This window comes from Dermacentor andersoni, chromosome 2 (assembly GCF_023375885.2).
Source record: "Dermacentor andersoni chromosome 2, qqDerAnde1_hic_scaffold, whole genome shotgun sequence".
Classification (NCBI taxonomy): Eukaryota; Metazoa; Arthropoda; class Arachnida; order Ixodida; family Ixodidae; genus Dermacentor; species Dermacentor andersoni.
Window position 1 is genome coordinate 226,645,285 of NC_092815.1, and position 16,683 is coordinate 226,661,967.

A 16,683-nucleotide genomic window follows, 5' to 3' on the forward strand; every position below is an offset into this window, starting at 1 on the left:
GACAGTTGAACATTTCAGAATGCAGCGGAGCTCTGTTATTTGCGAAGGAAACGTTACTTGTTTGTTTCCCGGCTTGAGAGGCAAATGTGTAGAGCTGATATCGTTGTTTATTTCTGTAAAAACGTTAAAATTTAGTTCACGAAGAGAAGCGCGACTTCTGCACCGACGAAATAACCCTAAGTGTCATCAGTTCTTCTAAAGCCACACAGTGAACATTACCTTTACGAAACAGTACGTAGCTTCTGTATGCGAACGTAATTCGCTCAGGCATCATTCTCATAACCCTAAATACGTAATTGAAATGACTGGGTTTGAATAAATGTGCGGCAGGCGGCACGTAGCCACGGCCCATTTAGGCCGGCCAGCCATTCTCGGCAGCGGCCGCCGCTCCGGTCGAGCGCAGCTTCGCCTGCTTTGCAAGTCGCTGCAAATGTAACAAGTACTCATCTACATCCTGGCTTAGTAGTGTCTTGGCCCGTATGCGTGCGGTTATATATGAACCAGATATATGGTAATTTGTGTCGAGCTGTGCACGTTTGTCAATATAAATATTAAAAAAAATTTAATGAAATTGTGCGTTCTTACGTGCAAAAACCACGACGTGGCACGCCGCAGTGGGGGACTGCGGAAATTTGGACCACCAGAGGTTCTTTAATATGCACCTAAATATAAATCAAATCTTCTTTGCCAGTAGAAATAAACTCGTTTGTGGAAATATAGACAATTCCTTACCTCGTTCCATTATGTGTGCTTAAGTGCTTATTATGAGTAGCTTGTAGCATCCAAAATAATAGCTCGGACTCTTGTTAACCATATACGTATATCTGAATGCAATAGGGTAGGTAATTCTTCTGTCCCAAGCGTGAAGCTTTGGTACCAAAGAGTAGCTTTGAAAGAAACACGGCACTGCATCACAGCGCTCACAATGCATCTCATAGCCTAACAGCTTTTCTGGAGGAAGAGGCAGGTTCTCGCTCGTCACAAGGAAGTACAGGCGGCCAATCAATTGGACGCACTCACGACCGATCAATTCAGCAGGCGTGAGCTGGATGAAGGAAAGAAAGCCTGCCAGCGCACGCAGCAGTCGTTTTCTTGTAAACCACGGCCGCTGCACGTGAAGCTGAATTTTATGCTGCTATGTGCCTGCTGATATTTCTCGCATCCAAGTTTCTCACAAAGAATAATTTGTAGACCGTCTTTCAATAGGTTCAATTCCTCACTTGTACACAAATATGTATTTTTCACCCGTTCAACTCATTTTACTGTCATTGATATCCTATTTACTTGAAGCATCTGCAAGTATGGCTCACTATCTCTTAAGAATGATTTTTTGCGGCTGGCATCCCGTCCAGGTCTTGCTTGTTCTTTTGGCTCTAATTTTTTTTTTTTTTTGGAAGCCGGAGCATCGGGCAGCATCGAGGGAACAGTGTCGAGCCGGTGATGCACCCTTGGAATCCGCACAATACGCTCACTGAAATGCTCCTCGAAGTGGCGCTCGCAAACGACTGACGCGGTTGAAGCATTTTCTCAGCACGGCTGAACGGCAAGTTCACGTTGCTCGGAAAGTTCCGGTCATCGCAGCGTCAAGTGATAATTTTGCTCGTGGCTTGCGCGTTTGTGGCCGAAGTAACGTATCGGCGGAAAGCAAGTGGTGCCTATTTCTGTACATTCATTCTATCTGCTTTCATTGTGTCCCGAAGCCTAAAAAGCTTTGTATTCACGAGCATTACCGACAGTACTCACTTCGCTCCTTAAATGTCTAAATAAAATGCTGCAACTCGGAAAACAATCGCGACTGCCAGCGCAGTGCTCCCTGTGCTCTGCGTGTTAACAGCCGATGTAAATGTCCGCTTTTGAAGATGACTCTTTGTAGCAAGAAACACCACATTGTTATTCCCTCTCGCAGCGTAATTTAACCACTTACTGTCATATTTTAGTGGGAAGATCAATTATTTTAACCACACCAGGCGCGCAATAACAACAGACTGAGCAACGCGCGCTTTGCGACAGGCCTCTGACCGCAGCGCTACTCCTGCAGACGTGGAGAAGCAGCGAACTAGGCCGGTCGGCGCACCTGCTGGTCTAGCCACCCTGGTAGTACGACCGACCTCCGACACCGGACACGTTACGTTTCGGCCACCGTGAATGCATCTTCCAGCGCATACCAAAGTATTAAGACGGCAAGCTGGGCGAGTTGGTGATTGAACATGTTCCTATGGGTGGGTAGCGCAACCCGGACGAAGGACGAGAGGCAGAACACAACACGAGCGCAGACTAACAACTGGTTTATTATTTCAAGCAACGAACTATAATATACAGAAAATGTAAACACGTGTAAAGTGACGTTTACAAGGGTGTTAGCCTATCTTGCCATTCAAAAATTCGGCTTCTTTATTGTGTAGAGTGATAGAAGGCTGGCTGACGCATGCGCCTGAGTTCACATGCATGAAGTAGGCTTCTACAATCTCGCGGTTAATTTGATGCATATTTTTATACAGTATTTCCGTTTGCTCAAACATGGGTTTGCATGAGCAAACTCTACAATGCGCGGCCAGATTCGAACCTGTTTCATTCCTGATCGCACCTTGGTGCTCCCTAAGGCGGATGCTAAGGCAGCGTCCCGTCTGCCCAAAGTACATTTTGCCGCACGAAAGTGGAATGACGTAGACCACTCCCACCGAGCATGCCACAAGCTGCCCCGAGTGTTTGACGTGGCATGTAGCTTTGGACGCCTGTTTAGGTCTATTGACAAGATTGCAAATGTTGGTTAAGGAGTTCTTTGCTGAAAAGATTACTTGAACACCATATTTCATGGCTGTCTTTTTTAACCCATGCCCCATCTGATGCACATAAGGGATGACTGCGTACTTTTTAACTTTTTCGATCTGTCTTTGGGGTGCTTCCCCTTTCTTTATTTGCTTCACTAGCCCTTCACATATTGACACAATAATGGATTTAGGAAAACCGGCCTTCTCTAGACGATTGAGTTGTAGCGAAAAGCTCAGATTGGCGAGGTGGTGGCATGACTTTCTAAGTGCGGAACTCAAACACGTCATAGCAATTCCTCTTTTCACAAGTTTTGAGTGTGCCGAGGCGTAGTTTAGGATTGGTTTGCTAGTCCTGGGGTTATAATGCCAACAAATATGTTGCGCTGTTAATCTTAACCGCAAATCCAAAAACTGAATTTCACTATTACTGGGCAGTTCATGAGTAAATCTGAGACCCATTCCTTCTTTATCAAAAGCGGCGAGAATATCTCCAATCATTTTGGAACTGTTTTGGGAGCGGATAACTACCAGGTAGTCGTCAACAAACCTGAAGCACTTGATCAAAGTTCCTGCCAAGACGCTCTCCAGTGCCCGGTCAACAGTGCCGAGAAAGATCTCGCTAAGAATGGGTGCGACCTGAGAACCGATGCAGTCCCCCCGCATCTGAATCATTATTTGATCATCCCAGATAACGAACGTGGAACTTAAATAGGAAACCAAGAGTTCGAGAAAAGACTTCTGAAGATAACCAGAAACTACGTGTTGCCATGTGTTCCAAGTTTCAGATTTCAATTCAGGTGCATTTCTGAGTGCGTTGACGTGTTAGTCAGACATCAAGGAAACCAGAATGGTAAGACGCGGAAAATTCAACCCCTTGTGCAATTTTTAAGGGAAAATGAAGTGAAAGTACTGACCGCTGATAAAGAAGGGTACTTCGTCCTCCTAACGGAGGGGCAGTTTTCAGAGAAAGCCTCAGCCGCTTTAACAAAGAACTTCAAGAAGGTGCACGTTCAACCTAAGAAAGTCAAAGATCAAGCAAAGAAATTGTTGCTAGAATTGAACCTTGAGCGTCTATCTGGTGCAGTGAACAAAAGTCAGGGGTTGAACCTTGAGGTGTTCTTTACGATAAAAACACATAAACCCGACCAACCTTTACGCACAATTGTGTCTGAAAGAAACACATGGCAACACGTAGTTTCTGGTTATCTTCAGAAGAACTTAACAGGGCTCCAGGTAGAAGACCCATTCAAAGTAAAAAAGTCGGAAGATGTCATTAGGTTTTTACGAGAAGAGGTGTATCCAGCATGCACAGCGTTCAGCATCGACGTCACAGATTTATACTATTCCCTTCCTAGAAATCAGCTGATCAAGACAATCAAAGATTGCATTATGGAAAACGACGAGTTAAAGTTTAGAAATGATAGTGGCGTCCCGGTTGAGTCTTTTCTCGAACTCTTGGTTTTCTATTTAAATTCCACGTTCGTTATCTGGGATGATCAAATAATGATTCAGAAGCGGGGGGACTACATCGGTTCTCAGGTCGCACCCATTCTTAGCGAGATCTTTCTCGGCACTGTTGACCGGGCACTGGAGAGCGTCTTGGCAGGAACTTTGATCAAGTGCTTCAGGTTTGTTGACGACTACCTGGTAGTTATCCGCTCCCAAAACAGTTCCAAAATGATTGGAGATATTCTCGCCGCTTTTGATAAAGAAGGAATGGGTCTCAGATTTACTCATGAACTGCCCAGTAATAGTGAAATTCAGTTTTTGGATTTGCGGTTAAGATTAACAGCGCAACATATTTGTTGGCATTATAACCCCAGGACTAGCAAACCAATCCTAAACTACGCCTCGGCACACTCAAAACTTGTGAAAAGAGGAATTGCTATGACGTGTTTGAGTTCCGCACTTAGAAAGTCATGCCACCACCTCGCCAATCTGAGCTTTTCGCTACAACTCAATCGTCTAGAGAAGGCCGGTTTTCCTAAATCCATTATTGTGTCAATATGTGAAGGGCTAGTGAAGCAAATAAAGAAAGGGGAAGCACCCCAAAGACAGATCGAAAAAGTTAAAAAGTACGCAGTCATCCCTTATGTGCATCAGATGGGGCATGGGTTAAAAAAGACAGCCATGAAATATGGTGTTCAAGTAATCTTTTCAGCAAAGAACTCCTTAACCAACATTTGCAATCTTGTCAATAGACCTAAACAGGCGTCCAAAGCTACATGCCACGTCAAACACTCGGGGCAGCTTGTGGCATGCTCGGTGGGAGTGGTCTACGTCATTCCACTTTCGTGCGGCAAAATGTACTTTGGGCAGACGGGACGCTGCCTTAGCATCCACCTTAGGGAGCACCAAGGTGCGATCAGGAATGAAACAGGTTCGAATCTGGCCGCGCATTGTAGAGTTTGCTCATGCAAACCCATGTTTGAGCAAACGGAAATACTGTATAAAAATATGCATCAAATTAACCGCGAGATTGTAGAAGCCTACTTCATGCATGTGAACTCAGGTGCATGCGTCAGCCAGCCTTCTATCACTCTACACAATAAAGAAGCCGAATTTTTGAATGGCAAGATAGGCTAACACCCTTGTAAACGTCACTTTACACGTGTTTACATTTTCTGTATATTATAGTTCGTTGCTTGAAATAATAAACCAGTTGTTAGTCTGCGCTCGTGTTGTGTTCTGCCTCTCGTCCTTCGTCCGGGTTGCGCTGCCCACCCATAGGAGCATACCAAAGTTTTGCTTAAACGTGGGGCACGGTTAATGCACCACGCATGGGTCACATCTTGGCTTACACCGCGAGCAAAACCAATCACGTGTTTAAAATTAAGTCGCACAACGCGAGACGCGAACAAAGGCCAAAAAGACACAATGCAGCTAGAGCAGCGAATGAGGTGATGCTTCCGGCGCTGCCGCGCGCCGGGTTGTCTGCGAAACGGAATGTCTCGTCACTTCCGGCCGCTTTGCGTTCGCCAAGCAGCGGGCGAAGAAATGTTACAGATATTGCGACAGTAATACCTAAGCATTCTTAGGTTGGGCTGTTACATACCTTGCTTAGTTTATGCATGTCTACCTATCGCTTTTCTGGCGCTAACGAAACGAAATCCGTGTCACGGATGAGTTGTTAGTAGGAAGCTGCATGGCCCCTCCAAAGCGATGGTATCAACTGAAGCGGAATGCCGTCGTAACCGCTTTCGCTACAGCTGCTAATCCCGTTTCTATTTTCTCTTTTTCTTTTTGTGCCACAACCTTGACGCGGAGACGGCACCAGGTTGTCTAAGGCCGCCAATCATTTATTATTATTATTATTATTATTATTATTATTATTATACTATTATACTATATACCACTCACTTGTTTTTATGCTCAGCAGCCCCAAAACACGCTTCTTTGCGCACACACTGTGATACGGGAAAGTAAGCTTTCAAGGTGGCCTGCGTACAACAGTTCTCTCTCCGATCGATTCTTTCAACGCGATAGCGTTAAGCAGCCCGTCTGGCAGAAAATCTGATGTATCGCGTCGGACGTCGCATCGGCAAAACGCTTTTCGAACCACGTATACCCAGCATTTCCATATGATGCAAGGAATTCACTAAACTGTTTGAATTTCTCAAGCTAAAATACGTAGAAAAATCGTAAACTACGACTTGCACAGAACCTACAGACATGATAGCTCCAGGATTGTAATTTGACTATACAAGAAGACATAATTCTGTTACGCGAAAACTCAAAGAAACCCCTCTACACGCACAAACCGGCCGCGGCGTTCAAAGACCGGCGGCGGCGTCCGCCATCTTCCGCGCGCCGGTGCGATGGGTGTCTTGGGGACCACGGAGCGGCGCGCCCGGTTCCTTGGATTAACTCCAGCGAGAACTCGCCTCCGCCCCATCGCGGCCCACGCAGGATCACGATACGTTCATCTGAGGCATCGCCAGTCGTTTGCGGGCAGGCGTAAGAGCGGGCGCGAGAGAGAAGATCTGGGGGCTCTTGCTCCTTGAATACACGACTCTGCCTACGCACTACGGAGGAGGTTTCTTACCACGTGTTGTATGCGCTTGTCCCATACACTTGCCGACATTGCGGAGTGTGGTCAAGTTTGTTTACGCTCCGCCTCTGGCTGCCTGCGCGGTGAGGCAGTGGGCAAGGACGCCCCATTTGGTGATCGCTGCGTCTGAAGGGGCAACGTTCTGACTGGTGTTGTTTAGGCCACGGGTCACTTTTTTCATCGCGACGATAGATTGGATTTTTTATAAGCACTGCTCGTGGAGGGCACATGTAAGCGACAGACGGATGCTTCATGAGAGCACCCGAGGTTATAATAAAGCAGGCGGTGCAGGATCTCCAGGACACCCAAGGGGTAACGGGAGGATCAAAGCTGCGAGCAGGGCGGCCCGTGCCAGGGGTGTATAGGATCGGCTGTCCACTCTACACGAGGAAACCATGGCCAGGCGACGCTGCTGCGGCTCCTGACAGCGCCCCCAGTGTGAAAACGTCAAGCAGCGGCAGTGGCGCAGTGTCCACGTTGTTTACATTGCTTCGTACGCGCTTTTCATCGCTGCTCGTGCTCACGGCGCTCCCTTTTCGACGGCGGCGGATCGCCTGCTTGCGCAACAGCGACGCAGAGATCGCAGTGCAGTTTCAAGATGGTTGCTGACGCCAACAGCTTTTTTCGTGGCGGTAACCTCACCAAAGGGGAGCGTGTGATTCCGCACGTGTACGGCGTTGAACAAATTGTGGACGGCGATGTGACAGTGAAAGCCAAGTCCGTGTCACAGGTGTCCGACAAGATCGTATACGGCATGGAGTTAGAGGTATGCGCCAAGTTCAGAAATTTAGCCACCTTTATTTCAATTACAACATAAGTCACTCTGGCAGCAGGAACTTCTGTTGTCATACTATTCAATGACTGCAGATCCAGTGGGCTGCTTGTTGACGGTTCTGTCACTTCAGAAAGGCATGTTCTGGAGTCTGTTTCACATGTGTCTTGATGCTGCTCAAGAGCTGTGTCGCTGCAGTGCGAAAGCACATGTCCCGGTAGTGCCGATTGCTGAGAAGACTGCTGTGATTGCCTATGGTCTGTTAGACGCCGCTCCCATCTGCATCGCATAGGAATGAGAGAGTATGTGTGCCTATTGTAGTGGGAATTAAATTACTCCCAATAATATCTTTGCAAAGGTAACGTTCCCGGGATTGTGTGCATATATTATTCTACAAGAGTGCTACCACTACAAATTATGACACTTGCACACTGCCAGTCATATCTTTTCACCCTCTCTCGATCTTGTGCTTGCTTTCTGTATATAGGCGGAAAGATGGTAGGGATGTATGATGGATGCTGATTTAGGTCACTCTTGCAGTTTCCAACGAAATGGGTGCTGCAAATTTGCGTGCTTTCTGATGGCTCCCAGGGACTGTCATCAGCACGGCGAGCACAGAAAGAACACATGCATTAGGCACCAATAAGCATCGCCCTATACTAACGAGAAAGGCCCTCTTCCCATCTTCAGCAACGTGGCCTAGCTTATAGCTCCTTATACCCTCTCAGCCTTAGGTTCTAGCAAATCACATATTAAGATGTTTTTGACAAACTGTACACGCCTTTAATATATGGTGATTCGGAGATGCCTGTAACTTGTGCTGCCTATTTCTTGTCACGTAACATCACTGCATGGCACGAAGGGAACTGCATTATTATAAAGCTAAAGCAGTAATGTGCGAAGTTGGGCGAGTTGGTGATTAATAATCATATCGTGTTGGTGAAGCAGCGCACTGACCAGTACAAAGCGAGTGTTACAAGCACAGCGAGTGTCATGTATTCGTGTGTGTGTCTGCGTTGTCCTAGTCAGTGCGCTGCTTCACCAGAACAATAAAGCAGTTTCCTTCCCAGAGTACACAATATCCTAGACCACAACAGCCAAAACACACATGTGCTCAAAATTAACAATTTCAGTACTACATAGGCGCATATTGCCTTCTACCAATGCAGATGTTGGCGCCATTGCAACTCATTGCATTAGACAGCAAGGTATATTTTCACTGCTCATGAGAAATGGCTCGTACAGACGGCTCCGCGAAATGAACCGAGACCACGTTAACAAGGGATTAACTTGGGGCCAGCAGCACGAGCGCAAGCATTAGTGATACATGCTTCACAAAAGCAGGTCAAGTTCCTCGTCGGGCGAGCAGCTAAATTTAGCTCGCGCTGATGGCCGGCTACTAGAGGAAACGAAGATTTTCGGCAGGAAGAGTGAAGCAGAAAGAATGTGCCAGCTGGTAATTACCTTAAAGCATGCTTGGATATTGTGAACTTAGAAAGCATGGCCAAACAACAAACATAACGCCCACGTCTCGAGCGGCTGCTTTTCGATCTGCCGCTTACCGACGCACGCGACTATCGCGGCTTGCTTAAATACTGACCGCACAAAAGCAGCGCGCGGCCCCTTTTTTTACCTGCACAACTAGTAGTTTAGCTTGCAGCGTTTGGAAAAGGAAAATAATTCTCTTGAGCTCGTCCTTGCCGATCGCGAGGGAAGGCACAGTGCAATCAAATAAATTCGGGGGTTCTAAGTGCCAAAACCATGCTAAAACCACGAAATCATTATGAGGCACGCTGTAATGGGGAGTCTCAGGAATAATTTTAACATCAGGGGATTCTTTAACTTGCACAAAAATCACAGCACACTAACAAGGGTGTTCTTGGACTTCGCCCCTATCGAAATGCGGCCGCCGTGGCCGGGAATCGAGCTCGCGTCGTCGAGCTGAGCGGGGCAACACGCATGCATTTACCGCTAACACACGGTGGATGTCACCATAATTCAACTACACGACACGACTAAACAAACGGCCGTGCGCTAAAAAGAGGCATATCACTATTCCGTTTTCATCCAGCGGCCGTGATATCGCACGCGAATGCGAAAGTATGAGACTTGCTTGACTCGTCGCACTGCAGTTATCCATGCTTGTCGTCTGACCTCGTACCACTTCCCCCGGAAATCTCTAGAACTTCATGGACAGCGTTCGACCTTTCGTGCTTTCGAGGCTGCTGTGGCAATCAAAAACACAGCAGTATTGCCTGCCACCTTTCTTGGCTGATAAGGTCGCACTCGCCATGGCAAAAACAACACGCACGAGCGCTCCCGCCTTGCAGAACACAGGCGCGCGCTAGCGCAGCGACGACCTTCGAAATTTCCATCTGTCCGCTAGGGGAGCATATGGCGCTGGTGCCGCGCGGGCAAACTTTAGGTTGCCTCGTCTATGGCGGACAGCCAATTTTTTATGCGAACAGCCCCCGCCACTCTTCGGCCTCCGCGGCCCCAACCAACGGACCAGTGAGGGTTCCAGCTTTGGTCTCCGCGTTGCGGCTTTGGTGTTCCGGAGGCGCCGCCAATAATTCGAAATAATGGTACGTTGTTACAATTAGTAAAAAACACGATTGAATAAATATAATTACATCCAGCTGCCAACTTGTGACGCTAAATTCAGCACTACCGCGCCCCGCGACTTCTGCAACATCAGTCAGAACTTTGCCACTGAAGGTACGTCGGACAGACTTTCTCGCGCCTGCGGCGCTGGTGCTGAGCCAGTCATCGTCACCGGCGGCTTTTCAGCCACTTGCCTTCAACCGCGGTTGCTAAGGCGTTCTGCCTTCTAGATTTTCAATATATGCGGCCGAGGCTCTACTACGGTCGCTACTGCTCTCACAGAAACATCTGTGCTGTTTTTTACCAAGTACACCGCTGCAAGGCGCGAGAAAGCTATGATCCGCCACGACTGACTTAGCCCGCTGCTTCACCTACTTTAGCGCGCCGGCAGCCAGCGTCTGAGCGTAAACAAACTCGACCTCACTCCGCCATGCCGGCACACCTAGGGACAATAGCCTACAACACTCGCTAAAAGCCTCCTCCGTAGTGCGTAGGGAGAGTCATATATTCAAGGAGCAAAAGCCCTCAGATTTTCTCTCTCGCGCCCGCTCCTACTCGTGCCAGCACACTAACAACTGGCGATCCATCAAATGAACGTCTCATCGCAAGGGGCCGTGTTTCCACCACAAAGCTCGCCTTCGTGCATAGCGTTCGCGGCAAGCGTTTCCAGGTGAACATTGCGGTTGCATATGCTCCAGTGCCAGGAAGCATGAGAAGCAGTCAGGGATCTTTGAATGCTGTCGCGATCCACCCTTAAAAGCGAAGCTTAAGCGTTTTCCAAACTTACTTATTTTTTTTTTATTTTTTTTTTGCGACGCAAGTATATGGGCAGTCCAGGCGCATTTCTGCCGCCGCCGGCGCCCTGAGGTTCCTGATAAAGTCCAAGGGAAATGAAATCGTGGCCGCGCGCAGTATGCTCTATTTTCGAAGCGTGCCATGGTGAATCCGCGAACGCGGCTCAATCTCGAGCGCGTGAGCGAGGAAGGTGGGGCTGAAGCGCGCCTCTTCTGTCGCGCGCAAGGCACGGGAGTGAGGAGAGAGAGGAGGGGCGTTCTTCTCCGGCGGCTGCTGCTTACGGCGCGGCCGTGCGGGCGCCGTATCTTGAAAGCGATCTGCGACGTGGCCAAAGTGCGTGCCCGCGCGGGCCTTATCTTCAAAGAAATGTGCAATGTTTCCTGAGTGCGCGTTGTGCCGATAGCTTCGCATGCGCTGTGCTTTCGACGTTTCGTTTGCGTTGAAGCGAGAGATGCACGAAAGTCAATTCGCTCGCTACTGCTGAGGCGATTCTTCACTCCAGCAATTTCAAAGCGAGTTTCCGCGGTCATCGAACGACATGTCTTCATGTTTACTTGTGCGTGAAACCGTGAGTGTTGATTTAGTAAGCGAATGTTAACAAGATTGTACGGTCACTAAATCTGCTATCCTTACTTCGTATAGCTCTGCTGATTTGCTATCGCAATCCGTGCTTCGCCTTTCAGGGGAAACTACGACCTTCTTTTTTAATTGTTTCTTTATCGCTTAAAAGCTAGCAATCATCTGCATTTACACTATGATAACGAATAAGTGTCTTCGCAAATTACGCATTCATGTGCAGATACACTTTTTGCATGACACAGATTTTACTGGGGTACTCGTCAAAAAATCTGCCGCTACGCGCTCATCCTCACGGGTTTGCTTGCTCGTGTGTTCTCCTGTTTGCTGCCACTTCCTTGTGGTCTCTAGTTAGAGCAGTGAGCTACCACTACGTCTCGTGCCGAGCCTTTCTATTTGGGACACTTTCTGTGCCGCATCAATGTGGGACAGCGCACTAACCAAGTACGACACGCTCTTGTGCGATCAAATTACGCGCGGCGTCGGCACGACATGCCACCGCACAGCGAGATGGCGCTCACATTTTGCTTGTGTGACGATGAGGGGTAAGAATTCATGTTCCTCATGCGTCCCAGCCAAGAAGTGATAACTGCGCTCTTCCGCAGCTCATGTTTCACTTTTAAAAATGTTGTTGTGCCGAAGAAATTGATTATGCTGAAGAAATTAGTTCTGTCAGTGCTTTGCACACATAGAACCATTTATGAACTATTTTTATGACAGGCTTCAAGTAAGGCTTAGTCGTATCACTTATCGGTTGAAAAGTAAATCAGTCCAATTTTAATGCTTGTGTAATTACTATCTCGAACCGCTTCAAAAGATATCCTACCGTGCTTACACCATCTCGAGAAATTCGACTAACTATAGTAGCTTTCCAAATGTTAAGTATTTTCGAACGCATTTCCTGAAACCAACTTCAGCTAGCCTACTGCAGGACGTCGGCTTGGCCCACCGATCTACAATTATTCCTGTCTTGTACGCCATCTTTTGCCTGCAAATGTCCTTGTTATGGCACACAGCCTAGTTATATGAAATACTGTGTGCGTTTTCTAGAAACAGACGAGGAAACTGAAGGCTGCATTCGTAAGAGGGCAAGCTAGTGCATCAGCAATTACAGTCTTGACGACTCCAGTCCCTGAATGTGCGTATAGGCTGAGACTGCCCAACAGCGTCTGGGGATCTGCTCAGAAAGCGCGTGAGTAGCTTAGTGAAGCTCTAAAGGTGGCGGGAGACTCCGGAGGAAATTTCAGCTCACCGGTGTCTTCCTTACGGCTTCGCGAAGCAATATGTATGTTGATGTCATTGTACATCAGAGGCTCCTGTAAAAGCACGTCCCTCTTCTGTAATATATCCAGAAAGCTTGTTTAGGGCCGCCAGCTTTTGTTGCGCTGTTGAGGGCACCGCGAAATTCCTGCAGAATTGTGCAAGTTACTCACGTGGCTTCATTTTGCTAGTGCAGTTTGTCTGAGCAGTGTTTAATTGCACCATGACATTCCAGTGAGCACAAAATCTAATGATAATCAATAAAATGACACATGAAGCTGTGTACCTCAGTGTGTAACATTTTAGAGTGGCCGCCATACCAGTAACATCAGAATCTTAGAAAAAAATGCAATACACACAGACGCATCACTCAATGCGTATACGCGTTCTTGTGCCCAAATTTACACTTGTACATGAATGTGCTCAACAGTCGTCGATTCAATCTTGCAAGCATACCTTATATCATAAGAAGCCAACAAGCAAATACACCAAGGAAAAGATAGGGGAAATTACTTCTTACATAACGAGGGTCTCGAATCCTGCAACAATGATGCCTTCAGCTAGCCTTGTGCGGGTTTATTCCCCAGTTGCCTTCACCCAGAACGCTCGCGCACTCGTGACGCTTGCGGCAGAAAAGATGTTGCACATCCGCCGCCAAGATTTGTGAGTGGTGGCGCTGGCTAACGCTCCCAAGGTTAGTTCTAGTAGTAACAGATAAATACCCCAAAATATGGATGGGGAAACCGCGCCGCGGTAGCTCAATCGGTAAGAACATCGCACGCGTAATACGAAGACGTGGGATCGTTCCCCACCTGCCGCCATTTGTTTTTTATCCACTTTCGTTGCCATTACTTTATCGTTTCTTTAAATCAATTGGTAAGTGCAAGTAATTTTCCATATGCTTTCTTTGGTGTCTTTGTTTGTTGGCTTCTCATGATATGATTAATAAAACTCGGGCCCCTCGTTTCACCTCTCTTTTCTCTTAGGCACACCTTATGTGAAATATACAGGCTCCTTAGAATAGGGGGTTTTCATTAAAATGGGTGCTAAAAGTATAAATCCCATACAAACGATCTTGCAAGAGAAACGACGGAGGTGGCTGTTGCGTTCACTCGTCGCCGGCAAGTCGAAGCCAACGCGAGCGACGACTTTGGGCGACGTTTCCCCAGTGTATGTATGAGGGAAGCATATACGCACCGAAACTGGCGTGATGTGTGCTTTTTATTAATTTGCGGTTGTGCTTTATAGTAAAGAGCTGCATAAAATGTTTATGAAGGTCTTGCAGTAATTTCATATTCTTGCGCGTGCCAAAATTTAGTTGTTTGCTCGTTCCGTGCGACAAAACTTAGTACTTGAGTGACATCCAGTTCCTGCTTCGCTCTATTATCTAGTCGCTCATAGCACTTCTGGACGACGAGCGAGGAATTCTAGATTTTCAGAATTGAGCGATCGAGCGACAAGCACTAGTCATTCGTTCGCGCGATGGCCCGTTTCATCGCTCAGAGTTGTCACTTGTCACCGTCGCGCACAAAAATTGCTTTCAGAGGATTTTGGCTAAGGGTTTTAATGCAGAGTGTAAATAAAGAAAACATCTCTGTAAGACCCTGTAACACCCTTAAGGGTGTTAAAACGTTGTTTAGCGAGTGTGTGTCGGTATGCGTGACTGTCGCACGAAATTTAGATGCCTCAGCTTCGCCCATGTTCTCGAGTGAATGCATTTCGTTTTGCAGACGATCCAGCTTCACAGTGACGACATCGAAAGACGTGAACATCGACCTCCAGTCGGCAGCCATGTGGTGACCAGACGACCTGGCAGGCTCCCGTGCCTGTCACCGACGCTCGAGCAACATCGACACTTCTCATGCTCAATGCCGCTGTGCGGGACGGCGCTCTTTGAAGCCGGACGTTCTTCGTCGTCGTGCCCTTGGAGGAAGGGCTGTGATTTGTGTTGCGCCCTCAGCTATTGCTGTTTGCTTCTGAGCGTGCCACATTCTGAACGCAAGCACGTTCAGAGACATTCGTATCTTCGGCGCCAGTGTGTGTGAAGACGTGTAGAAACTGAAAGCATTTGTTAGAAGTGTCGAGGGTTCAAGCCTTCCAGCCAATAGAACACACCGTTACTGGGTGGTTTGTAAGAGTTATCCACCGCCAAAACGTCTAATGAAACCTTAGAGAAAGTAGAAGCGATTGAGCGCTTAAGCAATTTTAAACTTCTTCTCTCGCTTTGTTGTTGTTGTTTTTTTTTTGGGGGGGGGGGGGGGAATTGGGCGGCCTGTGTACTAAAACAAAGGCGGAACGCTCGTCATGGCACATTCCACTCAAGCAAGCGTTCTACACCACAATAGCGTTTCAAGTATCATTGCAGGTAACAAATTGATGGCACACTAGTCATGCGAGAAGCAAAAAAAAAACGGCGGGATGTGATAGACGGCCCATTATAGACGTAGAAACGAGCGAGTGCTTACTTTAATACTCAAAAATTGTGTGTGAAGTATGACACTCGAAAGACATTTGATGCAACTCAAGTAGCACAAGCAAGCTTTTTAATTTTGTTAAGTATGTATTTCTTGCACTGCCAGTGGCATGCGCCAGTGGTTTTCATTTCTGAGAGTCGTGTTCTAAGGGTTAGGAACGCGGACGAGCAGCGGCCATTTCTGCTTTAAATACTGATATTGGCATTGCAACTAGCACCTATTAGCCTTTACGTTTTTCTATGCATAAAATGGTCGAACTGAAAGCCATACAGCATGCAGGTTATGTGAAATCAATTACTCGCTGAATGCAAAAAGAAAATTTTCCTAAGTTTATTCCAATCATACGTGATGCGCTTGACTCCTTAGTCATCGGCACGGATTCTACCACAGACTGCTCAAATGCGTTAATTTCTTATCTAAAGGTGGAGGAATGCAAGCATGGTAAATTTGATATTTTCACACCGTATAGATGCAATATTCGCGGCCGTAGCAGTTGCAAGCAGTTTTTATTGCTAATGTTCGCTTTCTTTCGCCAAGCATTGCCGAAGCTGTCGGCACTATGTCTGCTCTGTAGTGCTGGATAACAGCCTCGTGAAGGCTCAACACATTCAGTGCGCTTAATCACGCGCACTCGTTAATTGTCAAGGTCGACGCTGCTCGTTGGTCGTAGGCGACGGCGTTTGTGCACAGCGGCCTCCCGGGGCCTGGGCTTGAACGGTGCCGACGCAAGCAGAAGCGACTCCAGATGTGGTGATACTCTAGTCGGGCTGGGGACACGTGTCACGCCGAGCTCTGTGGCTGGTCCATCAGATGTAGGGAAGTCTCTTCCGGCGCATGCGCAAAATAGCTGAAAAATCGGCTACTTCAAGTGCGCACTCGTGTTTTGAAGCTTTGTGATAAAAATGAAATAAAAAACGCAACTCACTGTTTTGCTTCCTTCTTGGGGCTGGCAACTGCTGAAAATATGCAATTGTGGTGCAAGGCGAAACGTGTTGTACCTGTTTTTAAGCGCTGTACCCGCTTAAGAAACGACTGACCGATGGCTATGGGCCTTGGCGTCGAGAACAAAGTAAGGCTCACACTTGGAGGTTAGAAGGGCCCAAGGTAGTGTTCTGCCCTTGCTGCGTTGTCAACTGCCACGCCAAGCCAATAACCATGCTGGCACTCGAACAACCAGTGTGGCCTTTATTCGTTTATTTATAAATTCTAAGTTGCTAATCTAAAGCCCTACAAAAATGTGACCACCTACGGACAATGAATATCTTCCAGAAAGAGTGCTGCTACCAGGGGCCCTATAACGTAAAACTATTCCAAAATTTTTTTTTATTCCAATCTCCTGACGTCAAACTTGCGCAACCACCTACACAAGCATAGGGCGGTGAC

At 47.4% G+C, this 16,683-nt stretch overlaps 1 protein-coding gene across 1 annotated transcript in view; it reads left to right on the plus strand.

The window, feature by feature from the left end:
- The window catches only part of LOC126539977 (dual oxidase maturation factor 2-like), a 449,790-nt gene extending 433,565 nt beyond the window's left edge, over positions 1-16,225 (plus strand). Inside the window, exon 9 of the mRNA XM_050186802.3 lies at positions 14,557-16,225. Coding sequence (XP_050042759.1) covers positions 14,557-14,626 — 70 coding nt within the window. The 3' untranslated portion in view covers positions 14,627-16,225. The remainder of the gene's footprint in view (positions 1-14,556) is intronic.
- The last annotated feature ends 458 nt before the right edge of the window (positions 16,226-16,683 follow it).